The sequence below is a fragment of the Perissodus microlepis genome, chromosome 7 (assembly GCF_051167445.1).
Source record: "Perissodus microlepis isolate ML-2025 ecotype Zambia chromosome 7, ASM5116744v1, whole genome shotgun sequence".
Lineage (NCBI taxonomy): Eukaryota > Metazoa > Chordata > Actinopteri > Cichliformes > Cichlidae > Perissodus > Perissodus microlepis.
The window spans coordinates 8,702,877-8,717,779 of NC_140467.1; the positions used below are offsets into that span (position 1 = coordinate 8,702,877).

The 14,903-nt window shown below is 39.9% G+C and overlaps 2 protein-coding genes across 2 annotated transcripts; both read right to left on the reverse strand.

Annotated features, from left to right (window-relative positions):
• Positions 1–550: 550 nt before the first annotated feature.
• Positions 551–10,015, reverse strand: cpt1b (carnitine palmitoyltransferase 1B (muscle)). The gene is made up of 19 exons (XM_084933181.1): positions 9,651–10,015; positions 7,844–7,993; positions 7,615–7,754; positions 7,301–7,472; positions 7,074–7,175; positions 5,467–5,604; positions 5,305–5,382; positions 5,000–5,107; positions 4,826–4,910; positions 4,457–4,652; positions 4,188–4,373; positions 4,004–4,109; positions 3,803–3,919; positions 3,509–3,673; positions 3,287–3,421; positions 2,696–2,848; positions 2,487–2,600; positions 2,276–2,368; positions 551–2,182 (listed from the first exon to the last, which is right to left on the reverse strand). The coding sequence occupies exons 2-19, from the start codon at positions 7,982–7,984 to the stop codon at positions 2,051–2,053; spliced, it is 2,361 nt and encodes a 786-aa protein (XP_084789307.1). The 5' UTR covers positions 7,985–7,993; positions 9,651–10,015; the 3' UTR covers positions 551–2,050.
• A 148-nt stretch (positions 10,016–10,163) lies between these two features.
• LOC146382506 (kelch-like protein 23) lies at positions 10,164–14,592 on the reverse strand. Its single transcript, XM_084933183.1, has 8 exons — positions 14,174–14,592; positions 13,897–14,085; positions 13,620–13,804; positions 13,198–13,549; positions 12,911–13,056; positions 12,636–12,790; positions 12,284–12,441; positions 10,164–12,156 (listed from the first exon to the last, which is right to left on the reverse strand). Exons 1-8 carry the CDS (start codon positions 14,423–14,425, stop codon positions 11,971–11,973), a joined length of 1,623 nt encoding a protein of 540 aa, XP_084789309.1. The 5' UTR covers positions 14,426–14,592; the 3' UTR covers positions 10,164–11,970.
• Positions 14,593–14,903: the final 311 nt, after the last annotated feature.

Sequence of the window (14,903 nt, forward strand, 5' to 3'; positions counted from 1 at the left end):
TAGATACATTAATATCTGCAGAACCCTCAGGAGATGAACTGTAAACCATCTGCATTCTCATTATGTCATGTTTAACATAATACAAAATCGGAATATTATATGAAAAACTGCCTAAAACTTCATTGTTAGTCCACAAGTACAGGATCTTTTTTTTTTTTTTTTTTTTTTTGTCCCTCATCATTGCCAGAGTATGTACGGCAAGAACGCTGATTTACAGTGAAGCTTCCAGCTGGTCAAAGGTCAGATAGCAGGGATAAATCGGGAAGCTCTCTGTAAAACTTCAGGAACATGTCAAAATCCCCCTTGCCACCTCTTAAAATAAACTTCTCTAATAAAAAAAAGTTTTTCTGTGTCTGTTGTCAATGTATTTAAAAGCACAAGTACTCATTTTATTCTGTAATGAATAGGAATGTGCAAAAATCTTGAGTCACCATTTCTTCATACTTTGCAAAGAAATTGTGAAATAGCTGCAGCGAGTTATTGAAACGTTCAAGAATTAATCTGAATACAGTAAACGAGACAGAAATAGAGTTTATACAAATGTAACAAGTTTGAAAGTCAACATTTGGTATGATCACTTTTATTCTTCAACACAGCATGAACTTTCTTAAAGTTTGTTGTAATTCCTTTAAGTAGACTTCAGGAATACTTTTCCAGGCTTCTTAAAGGACATTCAAAGCTCTTCTTTAGATGTTGACTGCATTCTGTTCCTACACTGCTTCAATAATGCTGAGATCTGGACACTGGGGACACCAATTCATGAGTGGTAGTGCCTGCCCGCCAATTCTTTTATACAATAAAGACATGAATTTCAGATACTCTTTATCTGCTTTGGATAGTTTTTACACTTTATTCCTGTCAAACTGTGTTTTCTTGGGCAATTTTTGTAGATTTACATACAGTAATGGGAACAAATTGCATGTTTTTGCAACAAAATGTTAGTAACAAAATGCTTTAATATGATTTAATATTAGTTCTTTGCTAACTTTTCTGTTGTATGTTTACACAACACTGGTTCACGGCTCAACTTAGGCGTCTTCTTATGCTTGAATGAATCATACGTCAGTTTTATGTCGCTTAACAACCCCCCCCCCCCCCAAAAAATAAAAAATAAAAAAAATAAAAAACCCAAAACAAAGACTAGTCTGTACAGAAACAGTGAAAAAGCAGCCAGTGTATACAGAAAAACTTTGAATGATCTTCAGAAAGCTTTCGGAGCTCAAGACTACTTTAAATAATTACAAATACACCTGGGTCCTTGGAAGCCAAATATAAAGAAATTAGGGCTGGTTTAAGACTTTTGCACAATACTGTATGTCATCCACATATTTACCAGTATGATGAATTATTTTCTATTGATTTGTATTCATGGAGCAATGCTTGCACAAGAGTTTATGGAGACAATTCACTCTCCTGAACACAAGCTCCTAATTTTGACAGCAAATTTCCCACAGCTCTCACTAAGACCTGTCAGTGCATTGCTGCTCTGTCATGCCTCTTTCAGTCCCTACACTATGTCATATATCTGTCTATACACACACACAGCTGATGTAATCATTTCAAACTGAATTTTCCAATCTTCCACAGCAGTGCCACAGAAATCACTGATGATGACTGCACTAGTTATGCATTAGTTGCATTTAGTATGTTATATTTTTAATCACTAATGACAGCAAATTCTTAAATACCGGCACGTAACAAATAATTTAGATCTGCAAATACAAGAACACATTGGCAGATATATTTACAGCTTTCATAAGATCATGAATAAATACATATTGTAGCTTTATTTACATTACATTGGATTTATATGTGTATGTGAGGAACTATTGTGTAAAAAGAAATACATTTGTTTATCCCCGAATATAAACAGGAAAAACATAGATGTGTAATAAATATTGTTTTTGTCTGAGAGGAATGCCAAGCTCCTGTGCCGTGACTCACCACAGCAGCCCAACCTGTCACCAGAGCCTTGTTTTATTTTTATGAATGAAGACTGAGTCACAGGTTGTATGTGCTCCAAATCCAACATACCCTGCCACACTCTCTGTTATATGTGCTTTTTCCCATTTTCCAGATGGACATACTTTGCATTCTGTGCTGTCTTATCATTTTCAGGCTTGAAGAGAGCTTGGATGTCGAGCATGGCCTTTTGAATATGCTGACCAAACCGATATGAGTCCTGCAGGTCAGACAGAGAAGGAGCAATCAGAGCAAGAGATAAAAACAGGAAGAGTTGGATCTATAGTATGCAGTGCTCTTTTTTCTGTCTTACTGTGTCAGGACTGGAGAACTTGCTGGAGATGTGGAATGTGATGAGGTTTTCCCCAACAATGATATAAGACACACCGTAACCATCGTCAGCTACCTAAGATAACAAAGAGACGCTGTTACATTTCACATAGCCCTCCTTGATCAGGCCAGCAGGTAAGAAAGCTATGACTGTAACTTTTTGCACATGTTCATATTGCATCAAATTAACTCACAGGGCCAAATCCACCCCCACCACACACATATTTCGGGAACTTGTTGATGTCAACTAAATTGAGCTGCTGCTGTGGAGTCTGGCTGGTGGACAACTTCCAGGGCTCCCAAAGCACCTTTAAGCATTACGCAAAGACAGTGAATTTAGTTTGGAAAAGAGCATTACAAAACAAAAACACATTAAAAACACATGATAGATAATAGTGCTAACCTTAGTAAGAAATGGTGAGTCAACACCAAGGTATTTAGATACTATATAGAGACAGAAAAGGTGACGATCGATCCCAGAACCAGTCATGGCCAGACGATACATGTTTTGGTGCTTTTCTGCTGCTTTCCGAAACAGGGCAAGTCTCTGGGCATTCTGACAACATAAACAACAGGCAATGTAGTTTCTAATATTTCTAAATAAATAAATAAAAACTGCATTAAAATAATTTTTAGATTTCTTTATCAGTGAAGGAAAGTACGAGCTTGACCCTGTCAGAACATCCAAGAGCTTAAAGTCCAGGGCACTGACACACATTACCTCTAGGTCTTGGTCACCATGGTCTTAGTAGAACAACATGTTCTATAACAATGTGACCCATCGGAAAATCTAAAACTGAGTACATGAACGTCCCGTGACTACAAGATAATCATTATAAACCACATTAAGTCCAAAGTTGTTGTCTATTTTTATTAAAAACTTCTCCATTAAAACGCCTTTGACCTGTGATTCTCTTTATACACACCTGTCGAGCAGCTGAATGATGTCATGACCTTTTTATTTGTTGTGGACATGGTTATTTGTTTTGCCTACCGTCGCACCAGCGTCCTCCATGGCTCTGACGAATGCAACCGCCTCAGAAGTGCAGGAGCGCACTGTCTCTGTCCGCCCATCTCTGAACATACGTGTCATCGATGATTCGTACGTCAGACAGAACACACGCTGGTCCTATAAAGCAAAGAGTTATCTATTAGTTGATGGTTGTAGATGCATTTAAAGAAATGTCAGTGATTCTATGAACTATGGCAGGCCTACCCTAAACTGGGCCAGCTGCAAGGCCAGCTGAATAAAGGCATCAGGGCTTGTCCTGCACTTCTTGATCAGGCCTTTCCCAAACTCAGCAAACAGATAGCCATGGAAGTCCACATCATCAGCTATCTGCTTGGCTGAGAGGTATGACGTTTCAATGACATTTTGGCACTTAGAGAGGGTAAAAGAATATCCTAATTAGTTTGTGTACAGATCTAAAACACCAACGGCTCCATTAAATTAAAAGAAAAAACTAAAAACAATACTGGATATAAGAAATAAATACAAATTTTTCTATACCTCATTTGGAATCTGCCATTGTAGTCGAGTGGGATGAGGCAGGTTTTTGTTCACATCCCCTTTACAGTGTCCCTCCTCAGTGTATCCAAGATGGAAGCAGTCTGTTGCTAGAATATACTAAAAAGAAAAAAAAATGCAGCTGAAGAAAATTTGCATTCTTTGGATCATTATTTTAGGGTTTATTCAGAACACTTTTCCTACCTCCCACATGTGTCCTACAATTGGTGCATCAGCCCAAGAATGTTCAACATTTACACCCATTTTTCCATTTGGATAAGAGATCAATGTAAAAGATTTGTCAAACCACCTGCAAGAAAAACCCCCAACTTCTTTTAGGGAATCAGTTTGGTCAAAGTCAATAAAAGCCTTGGTCTTCTTTGCCTACCTGTCATAACATTTTCCATGCAGCAGGGACTTGGCGTAGCTATCAAGTGAGTTGGTCTTTGCAGGATCGTAACCCTGCGGCTCATCATCCAATGTCAGGAAGAAGGCAGCTGACTCGATTGCATCCAGGGATACTTTGTTTATGCCCTGGCTAAAATATTTTATCCGAGCCTGAGCCCATGGAACCCTAAGGGTGAGAGTGAGACCGTTTCCCTTTGAACATTTAACCTGCTTACCTGCTTTTTTAAGGTGTTTTTTGTTTGTATATACCTGTATCCTGCTGTCAGGGCAGCTAGTTTGAGCTCTCCTGGTTGAGGTTCTGATGTATCATTGAGAATCCTTTGAAACTGTGTTTCAAGTTCACTGGGCAAAAGGTGACGGCCTCCAGTGTAAAGCCACACCTGGAAGAACCGACCCTTGTGGAAGACAACCAGGTGTTTCCGATCAGTCAGGTGCTGCACAAAATCTGTAAAGATTGTTAAGGCAGTAAAAGATTAGATTTAGAGTGATGGAACCTATTTGCTGTGAAATCATTAATAGAGATGTACCCACTAGTGCTGCGTACTGGACAATGGGAAGTATATTATCTGTGACTGATGATTGAGTACTCATACAGTACAGATCTAAACATTTGCTCACCTGTTTCAATGCCAGGGATGCGAGTGGTGTTAAACATCCTCTCCATCTGAGTAGAACACATAGGAACAGTCCCCAAAGCCCTCAGCTGAGCAGAAAAAGTTAAATAGAAGTCAACACAGAGTTTAACCTTGCAATAAAACGAGAGAAAAGAGTCATTGTAATGGCAAGCTATACCGGTGCAAGTTCACCACGTTCCAGTTTGCGTCTGTATTGCAACATGGCATGTACCACATTTCCTGCTCTTGCAGCCTGACGGTGTGTTGGGGTCACGTACAAGAGGTCCTTCACACAATAAATGGAATGACCAAACACAACAAAGTGACAACACAAAACAGAGAACAAACACAGATAACAGACACATTTATTTGAAAAGTTAAAGATGACGTGTTTAAATTATTTAAAATAAATTATTACCTCATTCCCATTACTAACAGAAAAATGAAAAAATGCTCAACTGATGTACTGACAGTTTTACATACCATTATATAGAAGTTACTGTTGACCATGATAGGACTCCTGCCCCTGAGGTAAATGTACTCCTCCCACCAGTCACTTACCTGGAGAAAATTAAAGGGTTTTATTGTCTAACATTACAATTCAAGAGAATTTCAGTAGCATGTTAGACAGAAAACACTACTTACATAATTTGTTGCCCACCATGATTTTAAGATTAGGCATCTCTGCAGTTGGGCTGCTTTGTTTTCTTTAAAATCACTGGCCAAAAGCTCCATTTTATTGTACTGCTCATTGTCCAGCAGAGGTCGAACTGACTCAAGGTACTGTGAAAAGAATATCATACGCAGGGAGTAGTGTTACATAGAAGCAGACGTCACGTAATAAAATTTCTTCTATTTGCCCAACATCTCTAAAATTAGAAATATCCTGTCTCAGAGTGATGCAGAAAAACTAGTTCATGCATTTATTACTCCTAGGCTGGACTACTCTTATTTTTTACTATCAGGAAGTCCTAAAAACTCCCTGAAAAGCCTTCAATTAATCCAAAATGCTGCAGCAAGAGTATTGACAGGGACTAGAAAGAGAGAGCATATTTCTCCTGTATTGGCTTCCCTTCATTGGCTTCCTGTTAAATCCAGAATTGAATTCAAAATCCTGCTCCTCACATAAAGGTCTTAAATAATCAGGCCCCATCTTATCTTAATGACCTTATAGTACCATATCAACCCATTAGAGCACTTTGCTATCGGACTACTTGTTGTTCCTAGAGTATTTAAAAGTAGAATGGGGGCCTTCAGTTTTCAGGCCCCTCCCTCTGTTGAACCAGCTTTCAGTTTGGATTCGGGAGACAGACACTATCTTTATTTTTAAGATTAAGCTTAAAACTTTCCTTTTTGCTAAAGCATATAGTTAGGGCTGGGTCGGGTGGTCCTGAATCCTCTCTTAGTTATGCTGCAATAGGTATAGGCTGCTGGGGGATTCCCATGATGCATTGAGTATTTCTTCTTCAGTTACCTTTCTCACTCAGTATGTGTTAATAGACTTCTCTACATTGAATCATTAATTATTATTAATCTCTATCTCTCTTCCACAGCATGTCTTTTATCCTGTCTTCCTTCTCTCTCCCCAACTGGTCGCAGCAGATGGCCGCCCCTCTATGGTTCTGCCGGAGGTTTCTTCCTGTTAAAACAGAGTTTTTCCTTCCCAATGTTGCCAAAGTGCTTGCTCAGGGGGTCATTTGATTGTTGGGGTTCTCTCTGTACGTATTATTGTAGGGCCCCACCTTACAATATAAAGTGCCTTGAGGCAACTGTTGGTGTGATTTTGTGCTGTATAAATAAAATTTTATTTAATTTAATTAACAAAACATTGACATATCAGGTGAAAGGTATAACCAGAAATTCTGGAAGACATCCAAGACAGCTTTTCTGCAAGAGGACGTGCCAGGTTCCTCCTAAAAAGCTACTGAAAAACTGTACACAATTTGAGCAGGGTGCAGGAAGGCTGCTGGAGCAGTATAGGTAGTATTTTTTATACCTGTGCTTGGTTAGTCTAATAAGTTTTTGTATATCGACTGAATGATTGACAAGAACTTCAGCTGGTGTAGATTGAGTTCAGTGTGAGTTTAGATTCAGGAACTGATGGAACAACAATAACTAAAAGCTTCTGTGCATAAAAATCTCACATACTTGTAATGATGTCCAGACCATGTTTCTATGTATTTAGAAAACTATGGGAGCACAAATAAGATATGTGTTTCTGATCATGGAAATCCATTACTGTAACTACATACCCTGTGAATTGTATCATCCACACTGGGCACAGGAAGCCTGGGTAATGAGGCCTGGAAACTGTAGAGCAAGGGTCTGCGTCCAGAAAACGTCTTTACCAGGCACTGGTAACAAAAAAACAAACAGAAAAAGAAAAAAATCAGTGAAGATTCCTTCTCTTTAATGACAGAACCAAAAATTCCCAAATGAAATAAGAGTCATGCCATGAATGAAAGTGAGACGAACATACCAGCCACACTTTAGTTGATGTACTCATTTTTCCATGGGACTCAAACATCCATCCATGATAGGACAGCAGAGCTTTAAGAGTGTATCTCAGGAGGTAGATGAGGAACAGCCACAGTCCTGTGGCAAACAGGATGGCACTCAGCACTGCTCGTGTCTGTACTGACATACAGTCTCTGCTCAGAAAATGCAAAACACCGCCTTTGTCAATAACAACATAAAAACAGATAAATGACACAAAATAACCACATTGCTTGTCCAGTAAAGTCTAAAGGTCAAGTGAAATACTTCAAAACTGGGCTTTGTGGGATTACTGACCGATATGGTAGGTTTTCCTTGATGGCATCCATCATTCCCAGAGACAGGTCTATGTGGATATATAAAGAGCTCATCATGGCAATTACAACTATTAGCCAACTGGATGGACTGGCAGGGTAGACTCCTGCCAATACACCATTCTGTGGATATAAAATACCACTACTGGTTAGTAACAAAAGGGCTCTCCTTTCAGTTTGGATATTACCATATTAAGTGCCAGTTTTTGTACCTTGAATTGAATGGCTTTCTTCTTCCATGCTGTCACTCCTGATAGGTAGATATTTTTGATGACTTCTTGGCTCAGTTTAAAGTCCACACCATCTGGGCGCACAGTGAACTGGAAGCCTACCGCCTGATGTGCCTCAGCCATCTCTGTGTTCTGCTAACATGAACAGCATTGAGAAGTTATTACATTTAAAAAAAAAATAAAAAATACAGTGGTCTATAATATTTTATAATATCTCCTAATAAAAAATACACATAATAAATTAATGTTAATTCATTCAGAGACATACAGAGACCAAAGTGGTGCCCAGAAAACGAATTTATTTACAATAAAATGTATCCATCCATCCATCCATCAAGTTTCTTACCCAGTATAACTGAAAATGAATATAAAAATTACTGTACTTAGAACTACGGCCCTCAACTGTTTTGCTGGCCAGCTGTCCCTGTTTTTAAAAGGGGCTAAATTAAGTGCAGGTGTGCCTTTATTGGGGAGACGTTGGTAGGAAGTAAAACACTCCCAAACAATTAAAAAAAATAAAAGAAGAAAAATAAAGAAGAAAAATTTTAAAAATAAATAAATAAATCAGCAAAAACCACACCATAAAATTATTTAAAAAATGTAAAATACTCCTACTGGTGATGTAATGCCTTAACTAATAGTTTATCCACTAAAATGTTTTTGTTTTTGTTTTTTAATGACAGCTACAAATGTTTGTCCTACCAAGATCTTAATGTCCAAAATGCATACCTTTTGTTGTTTAAAGTTCCACACAGGCCTAGAGGGTGTCGGCACCTGTGACAACCACTGGATGCCAGGTAAAAAATGTATGTTTCAAGCACCGGATTGCAGCACCAAACCATGAAAATCTGAATAGTGGTTGTTAAAGGTTTCAGAAATTTACGACTTCATGGTGATAACACACTCTAAATAATTTTCCACAGAAAAAATAAGCTATATCTGTAAAGATCCCAATTTTGAATCATGCCTACTTATTACTAGTCCATTGAAAGGTCGTCACTGAGAGACTTACAGACTGATTTTCAGCACTTGCCACTGAACTCCCTCATCATTTCCCTCATTTCTTTCCCCATTGGGCCATGCTCAGGTTTGACTAAACATTGGGTATTTCATTCACTGTTGTTATACAAACAAATAGGCTGATCATACCACAGTTAACCTCAAGAAAAAAAAAAAACAATCTTTCACAGATGTGACTGACGGCAGTTTTAAAGAAAGTGGCTCTATTTGTCCTGTTTGCTCATAATGTGATAAGGTGGGTCACTGGCAGATGTTTAACAGGTGTCTAAATGAAAAATAAATACACTGAAGGTTGAAAGGGTTCAGTCTTTGTCTGAGAAATATGATGACCTTCTGTAATTCTTAACAAAAATATCAGGACTTCCCATAGCAGTCCATATAATGGTTGGGGGCAGCAGGTCTAGTATTTCTTTTTCCATGTCATATGACTGAACAGTCACCAAGTGGGACAAAGTTCAGTGGCCAGATATAGTGGTACACCGGCTGAGCATGTGTGCAATCCGCAGACGGGCATGGAAATATAAACACAGAATACAACACGCAAATGTGTGCAAACCTACTGGTATAATTTAAGATTTAGAAAAGCTCTGCAGCTTTGTTATTATAGAAAAATTTCAAAATCTTGCAGATATCTAAAGATTTTTGTCTGTTATTGAAAATCCTCTTATAATATTCCAATTTTAATGCCCAAGCAAAATTTTAGCTTTACACTTAGAAGCAATCAGAAAAAAAAAAGCAAACATGCAGAAATGAGCAAAAATAACTTTACCTTTTTAGGGCAGTGTGAGCCTAAACCAATGGAGCAAAGGAAAGCTATGACTTTGGTTTGTGCCAGTGAGGCAATGAATTTCTTCTGAGCTCAGGCTTATGTGCTCTGTGCCCTTGGAGTGGCTTTCGTCAGGTTGTGGTCAAGTTTGTCCTTTCCTGTGCTTTACACACCTCCCCACCACCATCCTCGGTTTCTCTCTCTCTCTCTCTCTCCCATGTCATTGTAACAAGACACCAAACAGAGACAGAGCCTAACTGGCTACGTAACTGAATCCGCTGTAGCGCTGTGTTGAGAAGTAACAGAGAGCCATGTGACATTTCACCTACTTAGAAGTACATCTCTGATATGGCACCAATAAATAAATAAATAAAACACTGTAATACCAGTTTTATATTTGACACTGATGAGAATGGTTAGTAGGACTTGAAGGTGTTAATCAAGGCAAGAAATGTATTGCATTGTATATACTGCATTATTTTAATGTAAACAAATCAAACATTCAACATAGCGGGGTAAACTGGTATTATATTTTAGGATACTTTTTGGAGACTAAGACAAATTAACAGAAATTTTGAATCTCTCTCCCTCTATATATACATATATGTATATAATCTCTTTATAATTTCCTTATAAATATGAACACTGGACAACATAAGGACTGGGAAGTGATCTAGAAGTACTTGGGCTATTGCAAACTACATTCAGCCCAAAAGAACCTGCACACAACATACAGGGAGTGCAGAATTATTAGGCAAGTTGTATTTTTGAGGAATAATTTTATTATTGAACAACAACCATGTTCTCAATGAACCCAAAAAACTCATTAATATCAAAGCTGAATGTTTTTGGAAGTAGTTTTTAGTTTGTTTTTAGTTTTAGCTATTTTAGGGGGATATCTGTGTGTGCAGGTGACTATTACTGTGCATAATTATTAGGCAACTTAACAAAAAACAAATATATACCCATTTCAATTATTTATTTTTACCAGTGAAACCAATATAACATCTCCACAGTCACAAATATACATTTCTGACATTCAAAAACAAAACAAAAACAAATCAGCGACCAATATAGCCACCTTTCTTTGCAAGGACACTCAAAAGCCTGCCATCCATGGATTCTGTCAGTGTTTTGATCTGTTCACCATCAACATTGCGTGCAGCAGCAACCACAGCCTCCCAGACACTGTTCAGAGAGGTGTACTGTTTTCCCTCCTTGTAAATCTCACATTTGATGATGGACCACAGGTTCTCAATGGGGTCCAGATCAGGTGAACAAGGTGGCCATGTCATTAGTTTTTCTTCTTTTATACCCTTTCTTGCCAGCCACGCTGTGGAGTACTTGGACGCGTGTGATGGAGCATTGTCCTGCATGAAAATCATGTTTTTCTTGAAGGATGCAGACTTCTTCCTGTACCACTGCTTGAAGAAGGTGTCTTCCAGAAACTGGCAGTAGGACTGGGAGTTGAGCTTGACTCCATCCTCAACCCGAAAAGCCCCACAAGCTCATCTTTGATGATACCAGCCCAAACCAGTACTCCACCTCCACCTTGCTGGCGTCTGAGTCGGACTGGAGCTCTCTGCCCTTTACCAATCCAGCCACGGGCCCATCCATCTGGCCCATCAAGACTCACTCTCATTTCATCAGTCCATAAAACCTTAGAAAAATCAGTCTTGAGATATTTCTTGGCCCAGTCTTGACGTTTCAGCTTGTGTGTCTTGTTCAGTGGTGGTCGTCTTTCAGCCTTTCTTACCTTGGCCATGTCTCTGAGTATTGCACACCTTGTGCTTTTGGGCACTCCAGTGATGTTGCAGCTCTGAAATATGGCCAAACTGGTGACAAGTGGCATGTTGGCAGCTGCACGCTTGACTTTTCTCAGTTCATGGGCAGTTATTTTGCGCCTTGGTTTTTCCACACGCTTCTTGCGACCCTGTTGACTATTTTGAATGAAACGCTTGATTGTTCGATGATCACGCTTCAGAAGCTTTGCAATTTTGAGACTGCTGCATCCCTCTGCAAGATATCTCACTATTTTTGACTTTTCTGAGCCTGTCAAGTCCTTCTTTTGACCCATTTTGCCAAAGGAAAGGACGTTGCCTAATAATTATGCACACCTGATATAGGGTGTTGATGTCATTAGACCACACCCCTTCTCATTACAGAGATGCACATCACCTAATATGCTTAATTGGTAGTAGGCTTTCGAGCCTATACAGCTTGGAGTAAGACAACATGCATGAAGAGGATGATGTGGACAAAATACTCATTTGCCTAATAATTCTGCACTCCCTGTATGTGTGCAAAGATGCTAACCATAGCATTAGAAATGAAGATAAAAGGTAGCTTCATAGCGAGTGAAGATGGGTAGAGGAGGGAAAGCTTTGAGGGAGAGTGTTTGGAGGTCCATGCTAACAACAGTGTTGTGCTCAACACTTGGCATCATCAGGATCTGATCACCAGCCACTGTCCCCTGACCTGCAAATGCCACTTTCTCAGCGCTGTACACCTGGGGGGAAAAGAGCATTATCAACATTTTAATTGGAGTGAAAAATTACTTTGAATGAATATGTTATTTAGGCATCCAGATAATCCAGAGCTCTTCTAATATGAGTGTGGGTTTGTTGATTGTTTACCGGCCCCCATTTCTGTGACTCCGCACAGAACGAGGTTACCACATTCTCTGAGTTGTTGCCACCAATCACAAGCAGCCTGTCCGTGGCCCCCAGGAAGTAAAGTGTAGGGAGATCTACGCTGGCTCTGGTAAGGGTGGGAAGCAGTTCAGACCATACATCTAATAGAGAAAGAAAGAATTCAAAAGAACCATTTATGAATCAGTGTACAGCTTGTAAATGTAAATCTAGAGCCGGTGAACTATACCGAAGGCATTTTCCAGACAACAGCACACATAAGAGTGAGCTTTCTGTACTGGAAATAAAACCAGGTTTCTTTTGCTGAGCTTGGTTGCTTTTTTCCAGATGTATGCACCTTTCTTTGTGTTGTACTGCAGTAACAACTTCTCTCCAGTCCTCTGGATGCTCCCCAGCACATAGATACACTGTCCAAGGGTCGTAGCAAGAGGAACATCATGGGACAAAGACATGGTGAACTGGAAGTCAGTGAGTGGCAATGAGGACACAAACCTGAGGCAGAGATTATACCAATAACTAAAGGAAGCTTTTTTTTGGAAGAGAAACAATTAGAAAGCATCAAGTGCTGCAGAAAGCTGTTAGCTGTTTTGAACTAACAAAAAGGAAACAAACCTCCACTTATCTTTCCATGGGTCATAGCACTCTACAGCTGTGTAGAGAGCTGTGCTGGAGTCTGGAGTTACTAGAGAGTCCAAGTACCAGCCTCCCACTGCATAAATACAGCCTTCACAGGCCACTGCACTGAAGTGCCTTCTGTGCTGTGGATATGACAGATGGCGACACTTTTCATTAGTGTTATATAAACGATGGAAAAAGACAAGGCAAGAGGAATTCGCTGGGACTAAGACAGACAGGCAGACTGGCCACCCGCTTGAGACACAAACTGGGAGACTGCTTACTTTTATCAGAGGAGATGTGGTGACCCACGTATGAGTAAAGGGATTGTATCGAAAGGAAGCCATGCTGAACTCCCAGCCTCTCTTCATACGCTCCCTGTAACCTCCTATGACATACAAGTAGTTGTAAAGCACCACTGTTGTAATACACCACTTATCAGCCCGAAAGGGAAGCTCTGTAACTGGACACCAATCTCCACTGTCCTCTGATCCTTGCAGGGTGAATATGTGTCGTGCATGTTCTGTTTCTGGATCCTTCCAAGAACTCAGGTTCTCTTTCCGTAGGGTGCAGAGGTGTCGGTCTCCTCGAGTCCTCAAGTGGACAGCTTCTTCCCTCTCCTCTTCATTCAGGCACCTGAGGTATAAATCGATTTTAGTGAAAAAAAGACAAACATTTAAAATTGGGGAATTAAAACTTTGCTTACCTGATGATGTCTGGGAGCTCCAGCAGGTTTCTACTCAAGTAAGTCAGTACTGTCATCTTCAGTTCCACACAAAAGATCTCATGAGCAAGACTCAGGTATGACAAACAGTTAGATGGGCTGAGCTCATCTGTCAGGACTGACAGGCACTTTGAGAGGAAGGCATCTGCTAGAAGATAGTTGCTTACCTCCAGAGACAGAAAGAGAAATATAAGAAATCGTGATGTGACTCCTAGGAATTTGAATTACTAGCCAAGGAGGTTTATATATTAAGATGTACCTTGATATGTGCTCCCAACTCGTTTTGGGGAACTTTGAAATTATTATTGAAGGAAAACTCAAGCAGATTGTGGAAGATGGAAGAGGACACGTGATCCATGTGGATGAGGCTCTCAGAGGTCTCTCTCATGCTGGACTGGGACAAAGCTCGGAAGTACTCACTGCACTCTGAAAGTCTTTGTAGGTTCACCTTTGAAATAAATTATTAAACCAAGTTTTTTAAACGGCCTTCTGTTAACCAGTATGACTGGAAATCTCACACGTTGCTTAATACTCACAAGAAAGGCATGTGGGCTGGTTTGGACTGTAACCTTGGTTTCATCACCATCTCCAAGGAGATATGTGCGGAGCGCTTCATTAGTCTTCCATTCCTCTGAGTCTGTTTGGCATAATGCTCTGTCTGTGACAGCTGAGGACCCTATCCAGTTGTTGACTACTGGAAAAGCATCCAAAATCCTTCTAAGAATGCATTTCAGCCAAAAGCTTACCCACTCAAAAAGTATCATAACGTATTGCCTGAGATTATTCATCTGAATGACAGAGCGCTGTCTGGATCAAAGTTGCACCTCACTGTAATTCAGAAATGAAATGCAGGTCCTCCATATAAGGTAAGCCAGGCCCGCTGAAGAATTCCAACAACCACTGCACAATGGAAAAATAGAAGCATTTTAGTCCATGTGCTGTCAGCTGCTCTCCATTTCCCTGCCTCGGCTCTCACAGTCACGTGACCTTTAACGAAGTAAACACCAAAACGTCAGGGTCCGATTTCGTACTGCTTGGCGCTCTAATAAGCACGGCGAATAAAATGCTAGAAAACGTTTCTTGCCCTGCAGCAGACCGGGTGGACTCAGAAGGGTCTCTTAATCTTAGAGCAGTGTAAGTCTTTTTGCCTGGTCTATTCTTGGATCACAGAGGTGGGATAGTGTTCAGTCTGAACATCATCGGTCACTCAAATTACTTTGTAGTTAGCTTACCTTCACATCTCTGTAAAACTTATCTAGACATGAA